This window comes from Gekko japonicus, unplaced genomic scaffold (genome assembly GCF_001447785.1).
Source record: "Gekko japonicus isolate JY-2015 unplaced genomic scaffold, Gekko_japonicus_V1.1 scaffold2876, whole genome shotgun sequence".
In the NCBI taxonomy this organism is placed as follows: domain Eukaryota; kingdom Metazoa; phylum Chordata; class Lepidosauria; order Squamata; family Gekkonidae; genus Gekko; species Gekko japonicus.
Window position 1 is genome coordinate 130,179 of NW_015172098.1, and position 16,808 is coordinate 146,986.

A 16,808-nucleotide genomic window follows, 5' to 3' on the forward strand; every position below is an offset into this window, starting at 1 on the left:
GCCATGAAGAGTACAATAACAGTGGGATACCTGGCTCTCATTCCCTCTGTCCCCTGTAAAAACAAGCCGGGCTGAGTATGTGAGAAAAGGGCAGAAAATAAAACAAGCTTAGCATTGACTTTGTGGGTTATAAAGCTGAAGTATTTACTGTAAAAATAATGAAGCGAATAATTTCTGTATGAAAAGATATGCCAACTATTTAAAGTGCCAGCAAAGACTCCCACTTTGATTACTACAGGGAGAGAAAGAGGCATAAAGGGAGGGGGGGTTTTAGTAAACTCCCCAGTCAGGATTAAGAGGAAGTGAGATGTGTGTCTAAAATTTAAAGAAGTGAAATGTGTGTCCAAAATTATGTTTCAAGTGCTTCTTATAATCCAGACCACTGCTAGTTATCAGTTTCCCACACTATACTCACATTGGCAGTCAACTGTGTCGTCAGAGCTGAGACTTTCTCCTGAGATGCATCCAACTCCCTCCTTAGCTTGCGAATCTGAATAGTGTATTATTTTGACAAGTTAATTTTGTTTTAACATATGATTGTCAAAACTAAGATACACATAAAATAGATAAATAGCTGCTTTAGAGGATGAATGACAATACCTCTACATTCAACTCATTTTCCATACAAACTAGAACAACCAAACCTGGTACGGTTAGTTCCTATATGGGTAATGGTGGAAAATGATTAACCAGTTTGCTGGCCCTCAGCTTTGCTCCTGGAATCTCAGGGACAGTTCACTCTCTTAGTGGCCAGTCAGGATCCTATAATATGTTAAGGGTGCCGACACAGCCAGCAGCTGTGTGGAAGGAAGCAGGCTATGCCCAGTGGTGGCTGGGAGATAAGTTTGTCTCTCTCATGGCCAATGGTGGCGTGGGAAGATTCAGTGGGGGTTGTCTTTCCTTCTAATCTTGGACCACAGTGAACATGACTCAGATGATACCTTTGCTTTTTCCAAAAATCAGATGTACACCTTACAGATTTAGGGAAACTGATGCTAAGTGGATTTCCATCTATGTTCACATGTGGGCTTGGTAAGTAGGCAGACCAGATACTATGGTACAATGGCATGTACGCCACATTGCACCAGACACTTCTCCATTATGTTACAAGTATCCCATGCAATGCTGCCACTAAATTCACACAAAACAACTTTTGATTTTCAAAATGTAAAGAAAGCATGCAAATTAATATCTTTGCCCAGAAATGGCTAGGCCGATAGTGTGCAGTTAAGGCAGTAGTGTACACCTAAAGCTTTGGTATGCTATCGTAAAACATGGTCATTTCAATAACACACTTCAGGGCACAATGCAAAGTACATGTACTTTTGCCCTTCTTCCTGTCATCAGGTACTGGTGAAAATGTGGTCCCAGTCCAATTCTTAGATAAGTAAGAATACCTTCCTGCCATGGTTTCTTGAGAGAGTAATTTGATCACAAACTACTGTTTTTATTGTTGTCCTAGACATCCCACAGATCTTGCCATTGTACCATCACTTAAAACATAAAGATGATAGTAAAACCCCAATAAATTTAGATCCATGCATACAGGCAAGCTTGACTGCCTTGCTGGCAGCCTGGTCAGTCAGTTCACAGTTGTTATGATGCTCTAGAGTAGTGGTCTGGTCTTTGACCTTTCCGGACCTTGGAACCACCAGTAAACCCCGTGTAGCAGCACAGGATCTACTGTCCTGCAACCACATGACAGGCAATCATGTGACAAAGAAAAAACTAAAGTTATGACCTCACTGCTGAGGGCAGAGAGCTGTGCACCAAGCACTGCAGGACTGATTGGTGGGGTGAGCCTGGCTGGGGGAAGAGAGAAACTTTTGTGGGCAAGCGCAGTCTCCATAGGACCTGTGACCCAGGAGATGGGGCTCCATGACCCATCTGGTGGTCCCAACCCATGAATTAGACCAATGTCCTAGAGAATTAAGGCTTTCCAACTAGTAACATCCAGCAGAAAGTGATGGATGCATTGGGGAAAAATCTAAGACTAACCATGAACCAAGGCTATCAGTATATATGACTGATGTTTCAGCCTAGGGATTAAATGTAATTCAAGGCAAATTAGATATGAGGATAAAGAAAGGTCAATACCAGTGAACATGAATGTGCAAGAAGAAAATCTGGGGAATAATTCAGTTCATGCCTCATGTATGTTATTAAGTACATGGAGAGAATAATGTGGGAGTCAGCAGCACAGAATTCTGCATGCCTGTGATTCATTAAATTGAGAACTTCTGATTTTTTAAAAGTTGGGAGCACTATGTCCTTAATTCTAAAACAGCACTTGTCACTGAAGGTAGGAAGCAATACTACAAGTATTAAAGAAAAAATAATTCTTTCTTACCTCTGACTGACACTTTTCTTCGGGCTAGAAAGAAGAAGAGACATATTGAAATCAAAGCTAAAATTAGTGTTAATCTTATTCATTCGTTTGTTTTTTTAACTTTGTAACTTTTTTGTTAATGGAAAACAATCATGTTCCTAGATATCACTAGACTACATACACATGGGAACTCAACGTGATAAGAGAGCAGAGAGCAAAATTAAACAAAACAAATAAGTTCAGGTGGGGGTAGCTGTGTTGGTCTGAAGCACCAGAACAAAGTTTGAGTCCAGTGGCAAGACCAGCAAAGTTTAATTCTGGGTATAAGCTTTCATGTGTGTGCGCACTTAAATTTATAATTTCACACTTAACTTCACAAGTGTGCATACACATGAAAGCTTATGCCCAGAAGTAAACTGTGTTGGTCTTAAAGGTGCCACTGGACTCAAACTTTGTTCTAAAACAAGTCTTCAATACTTTGGAGCTTTTTTGTTTTACAATCCCATTTACTAATATCTCCACTCCAACTATTTTGATCTAATATGTATTCTTAACACAATTAATTTTTATTTTTTACCCTCTTGATAATCACATGGATACATCTATTTACTTATGAAGTCCTATTAACGATCATTCTCAGATTCAGTCAAATCATTTATAGACAACTTTAGCACAGTATGTAAAGCACATTGTTATTCTTCCAATGTATCAATTAACAAAGAGAATGAGTGCCAGAGTCACAAACTCCACATGGAAGCAGCAACAGAAAAAAAAATCATACCCTTTGGCCAGAAAGTGAACCCAATATTTCTTATCACTCCTTGGTGAACTGTTATTCCCCTTCATGGCATTCATTGTAACACCAGGCATAACTTACAACCTAACACCTTGTGTAAACGACTCAAGCTACCGCCCCCTTGTGCTGCATCCTATCCTATTTACAATGCTTCCATGATTCCCCAAGACAAGCTTTTTAGAAGAGACAGGTGCTACAGAAAACTGGGGGAAGTGGGAAAAATGTTTCATGGATTTCAGAAGCTCTGCTCATAGTTCTTTGGATCCAACCATTCAGTTCTTTTTCGATACAGATTTATATAAAAGCTAAATTTTATTGTTCAAACCAAACAGGAGAAATGAGATAATGCAACATGCAATCCTAAAGAGAGTTAGAACATTCTAAGCATGGGTTTAGTAGGGTATAACTCCACTTTAGGACAGCAATGTAAGTCCAGTAGGATCAATCTAGCATTAAGAGTACAGCTAAAGTTCTTTTGATTCCAGTGAAACTTAAATACACTTAACATTCTCTGAGTGGTGCCCAGTGCTTAGCAACAAGATGGAGATTCCAATTCTGCAACACTCACCGTTGAATAAATAGAGGATGTGCTGGAAACCAGAGAGAGAGAGGAGCCATGCACTAGAGGAAACATAAAATAAACAAATTGCTCATCTGATTGTTTGTGTATATAATACACACATGATAGCAGATTATTCACTGCAGATGCTGCTAGCAGGTTTAACATTTCATCAGCAGCCTATTAAAATCGCATCACGAGTCATAAACATGTTTACTCAAAACAAATCTTTGCAGAAGTGTCAAGAAGTAAGCTGAAATAAATGGAGGCATTATACAGAACATACCCCAAAATGGTCTCAAATAAAACCGCTTAATCGTTTGGATGTAAACGTTTGCCTGCCCGCTATGTCTCAGACATTACAAAAGTCATGACAGTGCATGAAAAATGAAGCAGAAGATGACTAGAAGCGGACAGAGTAAAGGTTAAACTGACCAGTCCAGTTTCACCATATGGTTGGCCTGAAGCATAAACAGCAAAAGGGAGTTAAAAGGTTTTACAAATCTTAAAAGTTCAAATAGAAATACAGACAAAGACTCATATAATTTTTAAGACATGCAGAGTTAAAGAGAAAAAAACCTGAAATGTATCTTGACAGTTAGGGGGGGGGGAGGAAAAATGTTACAAAAGGCACTTTTGAATCTAAGCAGTTTCAACTAGTTAGCATAAACATGTCCTTTACACATGACACTTACTTTTTATACTAAGGGTAAACAAATTAACCAATGATGGTGAAGTGTGTCAAATGCAAGCATCTATAGCAGGGTTGTCAAACTGAAGCTAAACTAAAATTGCTAGCAAACATGAATTCCATCCTAGAATTCCATTCCATTCACAACAGAAGTAAGGTGGAGGCAAGCACATGCCAAGAGGAAATTTAAAGCTTTGTGTCTGAGTTTGCAATAAGCTTGCAACAGGTATTAAACATATGGCCTGCTTTGAAAAGAATGTTTTTACAAGTGATGCAAAGAAAAGTATGTGAATTCCTCATGACCACAATCCAGAATATCCTTCAGGGAAGAGCAGGATGCAGAATTTCCGCAAAAGGAGGACAGAGACTAGTGGAGGAGGCTTGTCTGACATACAAGGTTTTATGACAGCGGTATCAATGGGGAAACCCAGTTTCCCTTCCTGCCTGCCCTCCTATTCTTACATGCTGTTCAAAGGTGGCTAATGATGCTGCCAAGCCTCTTCAAAGCATCCAGAAAAGCAGCCTTTCCCTAGCAAGCTTCTCTGCCCAAAACTCATCCCACATACAGTTCTGAATCACGATCCATTTTTCTAATACTACATGTTGTGCACTCAACAATACAATGGCATCGTTCCCTTTTCCAACAGCAACTCCATACTGGTATGCGCTTCTTTAAAATACATTCTTGTAACCTTTGAAACTAGCTTATCTTAGACATTTCCAACAAAATTTAAAGTGACCTTTATAGGAAAAGAAATTCCATGCCGTTATTATAACCCCAAGACAAGAAAATGATCCTGTCTTAAGCAACTTAACTTTACATTCATAAAATACCAAGCATATTTTGGTAACCTCTTAGTAGACCAAAGTGCTTACATTTCAAAAAATTTGAACAGCAACTGAGAAATTATTCTCACTCAAATTCTATATTGAGTTACACCATTTTAGTTGCAATATTAATTTTGGCATAGAACATACCTAATTCTATATGACCTCAATTTTCCCTATTAAAAAGGTTGTAATACCTCAATGCATGTTATTGCCAAAGGAATACAGTTGTAAATGCTATCATGGATGAGACTGGAACTTGTGGAAAGGGTGAAAAAATAAAACATAGTAGCCCATTAATTATTTCATAGTTTCATGCAGAACTCAACAACTAGCCAAAGGAAAATATTTTTACATTTTCTTAATTATTTAGCTTTCTTCAGTGCCTTCACAATGACCTTAATACTTTGCATGACCATATACACAGAAATAGCTAATTATCCAGTAAACCTAATCCAAATGAGCAAGTAATTAATCTAGTCAACCGAATCTCATATTTTAAAGAAAACAGCTTGTTTCTGGATATCACAGCACTGATGTCCAGAAGCTTGAAAGAATCCTGCTTGAAAGACAAATACTGAAAATATAATTTAATAAGTACCCTGAGAATCCTTTTCATAATTAAACCACTGTCCAGAACCAAAGACTTCCAAGGTAACTAGCTGGAAGTACGAGGAAGAAGCCTGAAATCTGGAAGAGAGATCTACAATTTCCAAAACAAAGTTAGGAATTTGCCACCTAGAACTTCTGGAATGGTTAAGGCAAGCAAAGGCAAGGAGTTTAAGAAACTCTAACAGGACCAACTTTGGGAGCAACAGGACATGGGGAAAATCAGGGAGGAAATCAGTAAACAATTGAACAGAGTCTGAGCATGTAATATGCACAGAGACCAAACAGGTTACATTGAACAGGGAACCGTGTATTTATGCAGTCAGGAGCGAGACTATTTTTCCCTAAGAAAGGGTAGTTTTAATAAGGCATTTTAAGGCACTTGGTGACATCTATTAGACTTCTGCATGGTCAGAAATAATATCATCTGACTACATATCCTTTTGACAATTCTTTGAATTAAAAAAAAAAACTACTAAAATTCGCATCAGATTTTGATACTACCACTGTATTTTTTAATACAAACAAAACCAGTGTTCCCTTAACATTAAATAACAGTGAAGAGTTCAATTTAGTTCTTAATTGTGGTTGGGACAATTTCTTCACCAGCTGCTTTAAACCTCGCAATTTTATCCAACTGTTGAAGAAGATCTTCAGCTCACTCACCCTCTTCAAAGCCGTCCCGGAATGACCCAGAACGGCTCATTGCTCTGCTCTTTTCATCCAGTGACACCGAGCTGTTCCGGAACCGGGTGTCACTGTAAGGATCATAAGGGCCATCCGCATTAGAAAGACTGTGTGTCCGTAGCATGGTTGGATTTGACAAGCTCATCTGGGCTGCTGTGGTGGGACTTGCTGGAAAGTGAGTCAGACAGAAAATTCACAAATCTGTGCACATGTAACTATCAAAAGACATTCCATTACTATAATAATGTATCAGTGTCCAAAGATAATGGAACTCTCTGAAAATTCTTTCCTAGTAACTGATGGATTGAACAAATAGCCATACAAACGAAACTGATTCCAAGCTTGGCCATAGTGCGCAAATAAAAATTTCTGAACACTGTGGTCATATATGGACAGGGGAGGGTTTTCTGTAAACCTCAGAGAACCAGGTAGAAAAATTAGGAAAATGGTAAAGAAAATTTGGTATGTGTTATTATATTTATTTAGAAAATTTTGACTCCACCTTTCTGACCTCATTTGGGCCACCACGGCAGCCCTGAACAATTCTGAAAATGTAGCAAGTCACTTTATTGCATAGACAGATGTCAGAACACACACCCCCCCCGATGTATTGGGCTACCTAGTGACCCAAGACACCATGGAGAACATTTATTAAAAACTGGCCAGCTGGTAAGAAAAATCAAGCCTGATGACAGATTGGGATGAGAGAGGAAATGGGGCAGTTTCATGGGCTGGGGTGTGGTTAAAAATGGCTAATTTAGCAAATTGGAAAGGGGATTAAAACATGAAATTGGGAAACTGAGCATGGGTGGAGGGATCAAGAAAAGGAGACGACATGGAGATTGGGAGAAAAGGGCGAAACCAGTTTCCCTCTTGTGTGTCAAGACTACCTTCTGTGTAAGCGTGTGTCAAAACTTCATTTTACTTACTATTCACGTCTTCATCAGTTCTTTCAATACACAAAATATGCTGTTCTATGAAATTACTGCTTCAGCACAGTAGTCAGCAAAGTTAAACGGAAGCTGCAAGTTTCTACAAGATCTTAACTTGCATGCCTTGTCTATGAGTGTATGATTAGATTTTTCATATAGTAATTTTGTATTTTTTCTGGCAGATTGATCAAAAGGACTTAACAAATGACAAGGGTAAGAAAGAAGCCCGATAAAGGACCAATATTAAAAACGTAGTGTATAATTATTGCATACAAAAGTACATGTATTTATTAGACAAACAGTTAAAAATATATAAGGGCCCAATGTTTTTAAGTGTCTTTCTAATAAATACATGTATTTTTGTATATAATAATTATATGCTAGGTTTTTAATACTAGCCCTTTATCAGGCTTCTTTCTTACTCTTGTGGTTCTTGATTCCAGGTATTGGGTCAAGTTTGTTTTCCCCTCCCTGTGTCTTACCAAAAAGAATGGATTTTAAGAAGATACCAGATACATGTATTTTATTTGCAGTTAGAAATTATGTATTAATATATAATGAATACAAAAATACAAAAATCTGCTTCCATTATAGATTGCTAGCACTTCCTTTCTTAGGTTAAAATATTCGCTGAACTGGCTTTCCGTGATAGGAAAACTATACTGTGATCGCTGGACTCATGCATATCGTTCAGGTGGATTTTAAAAAGAACAATGCACATAAGAAATTCATGGTCCAAGAATCCTGAATATGAATGATCCAGCTGTTAAATAATAGGCTAAAAACTAAAGCCCCATAACACTAGCAGTGTTATATGGCTGAATAAACAGTTTGAGAGTACCTATTACCTGTTAATGGGACAAAAGCAGTTATTGTAACTTATGGAATACCATCTACATGAAGGCAACATCTCTTTGGTCACAGACACACATCTATGCACTTAATTCATCCAGTGCTGGCTCATGGCTGCTTGGGGCTCCATGGTGCCCCCGCAGAGGGGTGGCACTTTTGCCCTCATAACTCCATGGCTTTTTGGTCATCCTATGTCATCTTTAATTCAGGAAGAACGTGCTTATCTTCGGAAAGCACTGCCTTGCCCTTAACTATCTGGATGGGATGGAGCTTTCTCAGGATAGCCAAGTCCCTCTCCAATTACAACCGGGAGGGAGGGAGGAAGGTCAACAGTGGGAGGGCTTCTAATGTCCTGGCCCCACTGCTGGACCTCCTGATGGCACTGGTATTTCTGGCCACTGTGTGACACAGAGTGTTGGACTGGATGGGCCTTTGGCCTGATCCAACATTGGCGTCTCTTATGTTCTTATGTTCTTAAGAAGGAGCAAGAACAGCTGCCGGGAGCAGCTATGCTAAGACATGAAGCTTTTTTAAAATGTAAGAAATTGCCAGTAAGTCCTGTGCATCACCTCTTCTTTCAGAATGTTTGCTTTCTCTGCTTCTTATCCCTGCTGTAGTGAAGATGGCAGCCTCCGGAGCCAGGCTGGTTGTGACAGGCAAGAGAGTGTATAGGTACAGCACCTTCACACTAGATGCAGAGAGCCCACTTGATGGCACAAGTATATATAGCCCGACTATCTTATGTTGATGATCACAGTAAACTTGCAAAGAAACTGGCATAAAATAGATTCAAGTCCAGTAGCTCATTAAACACCAGCAAAACTCCAGGGTATAACCTTTTGAGAGTACTCCAATTACAACCGGGAGGAAGAAGGAGCCAGAACAGCTGCCGGGAGCAGCTACGCTAAGACATGAAGCTTTTTTTAAATGTAAGAAATTGCCAGTAAGTCCTGTGCATCACCTCTTCTTTCAGAATGTTTGCTTTCTCTGCTTCTTATCCCTGCTGTAGTGAAGATGGCAGCCTCCGGAGCCAGGCTGGTTGTGACAGGCAAGAGAGTGTATAGGTACAGCACCTTCACACTAGATGCAGAGAGCCCACTTGATGGCACAAGTATATATAGCCCGACTATCTTATGTTGATGATCACAGTAAACTTGCAAAGAAACTGGCATAAAATAGATTCAAGTCCAGTAGCTCATTAAACACCAGCAAAACTCCAGGGTATAACCTTTTGAGAGTCAAAACTCCCTTCGTCAAAACTCCCTTGAGATACTCTCAAAAGCTTATAACCTGGGAATCTTGTTGGTCTTTAAGGTGCTATTGGACTCAAAACTTGCTCTTCTACTGCAGACCAACACAGCTTCCCACGTAAACTGGCATTGAAGAAACCCTCATTTGCTGATCCTCCCACAAGCAGCTTCGGTGTAAAATTAATGCCATTTCTTATTGGCTGCTTCCGAGTCCAGTTTACTCAGATTAAAGAAGCCAGCCAGGGTCTGTAATGGAAGATTTGGGAGATGGGAAATGGAGTTGCAGAGATAGGAAATGGGTTCTTTCAAACTTCTATACACACTTTAACTTACTAATAGAAGACCTAAATCAGGGATGTCAAACTCATTTGTTACGAGGGCCGGTCTGACATAACAAAAGTCGGGCTGGGCCATGTGTGCCATAAAACACAATGCCAGGTGCTGTATAAAGGACAGCAGCTGGTAAGCTCCAGGTTGGTGTATCCTCACTGCAAGGCCCCATGGGATGGGAAGGGGGTGCAAAGGAAAACCTACATACGCAGACTGGAGAGGCAGCAGAGCAGCGATGGGCACATGCTCCCATGATGCATTACTGCTGCAGATGAGGTTGTTCTGCCATGCTGAAGCCACAATGGAGTGGCTCTACCTACTCCACCCCCAGCACTCCCTCACTTGCACCAGTTGCTTGCGGGCTGCATAAGAGCCCTTGATGGGCCAGTTCTGGCCCCCGGGCCTTATGTTTGACACCCTTGACCTGTCAAGTTGTTTTTAAAAAATACAACTAAGTGCATGTTCTTTTCTGCCCTGATGCAGCCAGAGTTGAACACAAACTCCTTGGCTAAGCCCTGGGAAAAAATAAGTAATTGATTCCAGTGGGATCACCATGTGAGTCTGTTGTAGCAAATCCAAAAAGGAGTTTTGCCCCACCTTACAGGATAACAGATTTATTGTATTTTTATTTATTTATTCATTCACAGGATTTATAATCCCGCCTTTCTCACCAAGACTCAAAGTTGAATACACAATGTAAGACAAGTACAGTAAACAGGATAAGACATTTAATGAACAATGCATAAGATTTGGATTGCAGAACCCCGAAAACAAACAGAAATCTGAAAAGTAACCTGAAACAAAGCTTAAGCATTAACATGACACATTAAATAATGCAGAAATTACATAATAGGATCATACTTAAAACAATAGATAATACATACTATACACAGTGGTACAGTCCACAGTCTCTATACATTTACCAAAGCATCTTTCTGAAACACATCTGTCTGAAACACAGGCCCAAATACCTGTATAAACAAGCCCTCTGGGGAGTGAGAGGAACGCATGGGGGCCCTGTGCTCCAGCCCACTCTCCAGCTGCCCAAGGTGCACCAGCTGGGCGAGGTCCCTCCAGGCTCTGGCCTGCCTGTGCCCCTTTACAAGTCGAAGTGCACCTGGATTACCGAGTGGAGGACAAAGGCACCGTCTGGGTGGCCGGATGGCTTGGGTAGGCGCAGGACAAAGTCAGCGGGAGAAGGAGGAGGACTGGCAGTGCTGTCCAGTAAGACCCAATCTGGAAAGACCCAGGCTGCGGGAGAGGAATCTGCGTGGCTTTGTGGTGCCCCTCCAGCAATCACCGCTTCAGCAAGAGACACCCCGGGCACGCTGGCCCAGGATCACCCAGTGAGGTTCATGGGACTGGGGGGGGGGGTTGAATTTGTCCTAGTCCCCAATCCTAGTCCAGTACTCTAGCTACTACATCTCAGTGACTCCACTACGAAATGGTAATAGTTACTCGCTTTTTCAAAAGTCAGATTTCTATGCAGAATCCTCTACATTAACTCTGGGGAATTATACAGGTGCATGGGATGGTAGTTCAAAGCTGTCACGGGAAATGGTGGCTCCCATATCACCTTTTTACATCTGGCGATTCTCCCACATTCCTAGTAGACTGGCAAGAAATTTGCTCAGGCTTGAAGGTTAAGTGCATTGAATTGGATGAGGCTTCAGGGTGTGTCAGGCTATAAATTCAAAATAATCATCACAAAAAGCTCAAGACATTCCTTAAAAGCTCCCATGAAAACAAGCCCTCCTGAATAATTAAGTTTTGTGCTGTCTGCGGAAAGCCAGGAGAATGGGACCTCATTGGGCCACTCCATAAGGTAGGGGCCACTACAGAGAATGCACTAGAGAGAATGCACTAGAGAGAATGCACTTCACCATATGATGATACTACTAAGTCCATTTACTCCAACAACCCTCTTTCAGATCATCAAGCTAGCACTGCATGGTCTTTCTGATCCTTCCTCTTGATACTTTTCCTGCCACATTTTGAAACTGGTGTTCATGATTTGTCTCCTTGTTTTCACACCTGCCTAAAGATTCACTGGTTTGACTTAACTCTTCTCACTACATGGTCAAATGTAGCCTTCTTCATTAATAACCACTTAATAATAAAAAAAAAGCTTGGGGAACTGTGAAAATTCTATCCTGAGAAATGAAAATTAAAAGGAATTGTAATGATATTGGAAGATGACTTAGCTAAACAACTCCTTTGTTCACTATGATATTAAAAGATATTCATGTAAGCGAATACAGTGGTATGGGTCATTTTTTGGAGGCAGAAAAAAATTCACTGTGCTGTTTTTGGAGGCAGAAAAAAATTCACTGTGCTGTTACTTTTAACAAAGGCTTCATGGGTTTCTGATTATAAGACCATAAGAACAAAAGAGAAGCTATGTTGGATCAAGCCAATGGCTCATCCAGTCCAACACTCTGTGTGTATTATAATACACAAATAGTTCACTCACCAAGTTGGGAGAAGTTAAATCTAGTGCCAGAAGGTGATGTTATGCTGGAACCAGAAGAAAATGGAGAATTGACAACAGTATCCTGAAGACCTCCTGCAGAGTGTGAACGCAGCCATTCTTTTGCCTCTTCTTGATTACGAAGTTGTGATGACGGAGTGTACCTGCACAAACAGTGTTAACTTTAGTCTTTGCTTAAGACTGTTTTGCCTGAATAAAGTCCAAAACCATCCGTACAGAAAACAACAGTGTACCTGAAACAAGTCTCCTGCCTGCCAGAGGACGCCTGTACCTCTTGACTTGTACCAATACAAGGAAATGAAGGGCAGGACCTTGGGAACCAGATCTCATGCACATCTGCAAACTTCATTTATTCTGAATATATAGCAGGAGTACTTCAGGAGCGTGCATTCTTTTGCCAAATTTAATTGGTTACCTTGCTTCATTTGACTATGCTCATGAGTTACCTGCAGATTTCTTTGAAATCTAACTCTCAGCATCATTATCTGTCTGATTTTTTAAAATGCAGGTCTGAGGGATCCTTGGTAAAAAGTCATACTGACACAAACAGGGATATTCTATTTGCTTATGACTTATGGGTCTATGAACAATAAAAATGAATGGAAATGAAATGGACACAAACGGGTACAAAGTGAATTTTTCAGATGTGAATTTTCAAATATCTAGAGATGACTAAAGTCAGACCAGCCTTATAAATAGCTAAGGGGTAGCAGTATTAATCTGTCATAACAAAACAAAACAAAAGTCAAGTGGCACCCTAAAGACTAACATTTCTTTCAATACGAGCTTTTGTGAGTCGAAGCTCATAGTGAAATAAATGTTATTAGTCTTTCAGGTGAAATGGACTGTTGTTTTATAATAAACAGTTACTCAAATATTGCCTGTAGCAAATAATAGCTATCTCTTGATAACCAAGCAAGGATGTTTTGGTTGGCTATTTTTTCCCCCTTTTCAGGCTACCTTTGCATTGGTATTTGCAGGCAGACATGCTAATACCATCCAGATACTTCTTTAGGCCTATTGGCAAGTGCAAACAGCACTTGCACAAATGGATCAGAAAGTGTGGGAAAAGCAAATGTAGACACACATACAAACCTATGGGTTCCAGATCACAATAATTACCATCATTTGCTAATCAAATTGTTTAGGTGATTAAACATACAAGACTCTTCAAAGGGCTTGGAACTACTACCTTCCTCTTCAAATCATCAGCCCTGAATTCCCACTATTTGTTTTTGAAATAAATAAAATAAAAGTTTGGAGCCCTACACAGGTACACAATTGTTGATCAATATGCAAAAGAACAAAGTACAAATACTTACCGCTTTGACATTCAAAGGTTTCAAGGGTAAGAAATGGCATTTCTCATTAGCTGGAGACACTAACAGGCACAAAAAACATTTCAGACCTCCCAGCTAACCCCCCCCCCCACCAATTTTACAAAAAGTTTTGAATTCCCAGCTCAGTGTGACAATTGTAGTAGCTACAAAGAATGTGTTTATAACACAGAATAAATTGCAGCTATAATGTAAAGCCAAGAGTTATCCTAAAAAGTCCCACAATTGAGTTGGAAGTAGATGCGTTTTTAAGTCAACAAAAAGTCAGTGTTTTAAGTTAGCTTTCTGTATAATTGGTTGAGCACTTTGCACATGTGTGAAGGGATACATGATTATCAATAGAAGGAAACTCTATTCTCAGTGTAATTTCTCTTGAAGTCAGATTACACTGTAAGTATTATAAGCAAATATTTATGGAGCTCTTGCTTTATTGACTGGATTTTTGTTTGTTTTTTAAACACAGTTACAGCGCCAACAACGTTTTAGCAAAATTTGGACTGCTAATGCCTTTGTATTCCGTTTTATCTGTATTTTGGATATTACACTGTGAATATTACATCATCCAGTTTATTGCTTTGTTCTATAAAGCTGCAAATTATTGCTTGCAAATCAAGCCCAGTGATGCTCCATGAGATGCTTTTTGAAGAGTCAGCCAGCAACAGCCACAACTCCTGCTCAGGGTGAGATGCTACCATATGAAGAGAAGTGTGTGGGGAAGGGACGAGAGAAATAACCTGTTTCAGAGAGGCTGATGGGGGAAAGGAGGAAAGGGAGGACATTTTTCTGCCACTCATTGCAAAAGCTGAAACCACCACCACCATCACCATCACTGACGGCCACAAAAGACACACAAAGCAAAGCTCCAAAAACCACACGGAAAAACTGCTTATGCTATGTGGAAACACCAATACCTGAGTCCTTTCTTAGGCAAAGTGTTCCTATCAAGGTGAGGGTCGCTGCAGAAAAGTTAAAAGAAAAGAACTTCAGAGAAGAACAAGAGGGGAGGATTAAAGATCAGCTTGAAAGAGAGGGTAATTTGCTATTTAAACGGCTGCATCATGGCACTAGAAAAGACAGCAAAGGCTCCTGTCAAGCCAACATGCAAAAGTCTCATAAAAGCGAGGACTGCGTTATACAGAACATGCACAAGGAACCATGCTAAAAGAAGGAAGCCTACTTCTGAGGCTTTTACCCTCAAACCACTCAGCTAGTAGTTAGTCCTTTTCTGGTGGCAGTAAAGCAACTGAAGTTTGAGATCAAAGTGATCTTGCTATTTTCCTTCCAGAAAACAGCTCTTTGCCCAAATGTGCATCCTTCAAATGAATGCCTTTAAAACATACGTATGCATAAACAAGCATCCGAGGCACTGTTTCTAATGACAGTGCTACCAAGATGCTTTCAAAATTCTTCATTAGTAAAAATAATTGGCCAGCATCAAAGCCAGCTCATCTACTAGGTGGTTCTAGGAAACGACCTAGAGTTCCAGGTGGAAGAGAGCTTTCCAGCACTCTTGGCAGCTATAGTGAGCCTGCTGTCTACTTCCCTTGCTGTGGTGGTGGTGGGGTGTGAGGAGGATGCTTAGCTCCTCTGCCATGGGGGGGGGGAAGGAGTATGGGCAGCAGCTCCTTGCCATGCCCGGGAGGGAGGGCAAGCCGTCACTTAGTGTGCCAGCTCTGGCATGCATTTTGAAAGCCTAAAGGGGTTACATGTTAAATGGTGAATGAACAGACACATGGACCATTTATGAGTAACATTTCCATTTCCAGGGAAATAAGGGCATCATTTAGAAAGAAAGAAAGTACAGGAGCACCTATATTTCTCTCTCACTGGAATGACTATGGGCCTGGGTGTGTGCTAGGAATCCCTGCCAAAGACACCAAGTACTTTCTCAAAAAAGGTGTGTAGCTGAGTATGAAACAAAGGATGACTGATGATATCACTGCTATATATCATGAGGCATTAAAAGCCAATAATAACAAATGGTCTTAAAATACATGTTTTTTTAAATTTTATCTTGAATATATCAAGAGTGAACATTTAAATCTTGCTGAGACACCCCCCAATAGCTTTTCACCTCTCCCCAGTGAAATATGAAATAACACCCCAGTAGGGGAAGTATGGAATAACAGTATTAATGTATAGCCAAGCTGTCCTAACATCACTAACAATTGCTAGAGGTCAGGTAAATTTATCACTGACACTTCTGATGCATTTGGCTTTGACCCTTCTTTTTCCTAACACTGCATTCCACTTGCATTCATGTTTACAAGAACACACACAAAAAGCCTGCAAGACACCAACAAGCCAAACTGAACTGAGCAATTTAAATTATAACAGGAAATATACTTCTTCAGCCACAATGGGTTGGGAGTGGGGGCGAGAAATCTAGACATGGTGATATGACCTAAAACGTGGGGGGAGAGCAGCATGCTATCAGAATGCTGAAATGCCAATGAGAGTTTAAAATGACCAACGAAACTGGAGAACTTTGAAATCATTTATTTATTTTTAGAACTTTCTCAGAGCTTCCATTTGCCATTCTCCATAGTAAACTAGGATACAATCCATTTAACGGACTCTCACTGGCATGTCTTTGAGTGATCGTTTACACTCAAGTAAAACACACACACACTCTTCACTGAGCACAGTCTTGCACAAAACACTCTGGCATCTTAAATTTTGCCAGTGAACCCTCTTGGCCCTTCCGCAGCCTACTGTCTCAAGACAGCATTACCTGTCCTGCCTCCTGGGTAAGGTATTTCGGCAGAATTTGGGACTAGCAGCAGGGGAAGAGAGAGGGCTAGAAGAGTAAAGATCAACAAGACAGAAAAACAAAACAACAACAAGAAGAGAGGAATATTAGCACAAAAGGAAAGAGAGAAAGGGAAAGAAAGCTGTTAAAAAAAAGTAAAACTTATCAGGAGTTTTCAACAGCTGTTTTATATTATGAGGCCGCAACAAATTAGAAGGTTCCAGCAGTGGAGTAACTTTATATGGTTGGGTCAAGCAAGCTTCAAAAGGTCTGAAAAGAGGTTACACTCCTGTGGTTTGAGTTAGTTCCAACATTTGTTGCTGCTGTTTCATAACCAAACAGAAAGTGGCTGCACAAAATGAGCG

General features: G+C 40.3%; 1 protein-coding gene across 1 annotated transcript in view; it reads right to left on the reverse strand.

Moving 5' to 3' along the window:
- NAV2 (neuron navigator 2) overlaps nucleotides 1-16,808 on the reverse strand; it is a gene marked incomplete at its 5' end in the record, with an annotated part of 115,417 nt that overhangs the window by 36,504 nt on the left and 62,105 nt on the right. The window contains 7 exons of the mRNA XM_015420939.1: nucleotides 416-490; nucleotides 2,351-2,374; nucleotides 3,694-3,746; nucleotides 6,479-6,667; nucleotides 12,337-12,497; nucleotides 14,603-14,647; nucleotides 16,426-16,491. Of these exons, the coding sequence (XP_015276425.1) occupies nucleotides 416-490; nucleotides 2,351-2,374; nucleotides 3,694-3,746; nucleotides 6,479-6,667; nucleotides 12,337-12,497; nucleotides 14,603-14,647; nucleotides 16,426-16,491 (613 nt within the window). The remainder of the gene's footprint in view (nucleotides 1-415; nucleotides 491-2,350; nucleotides 2,375-3,693; nucleotides 3,747-6,478; nucleotides 6,668-12,336; nucleotides 12,498-14,602; nucleotides 14,648-16,425; nucleotides 16,492-16,808) is intronic.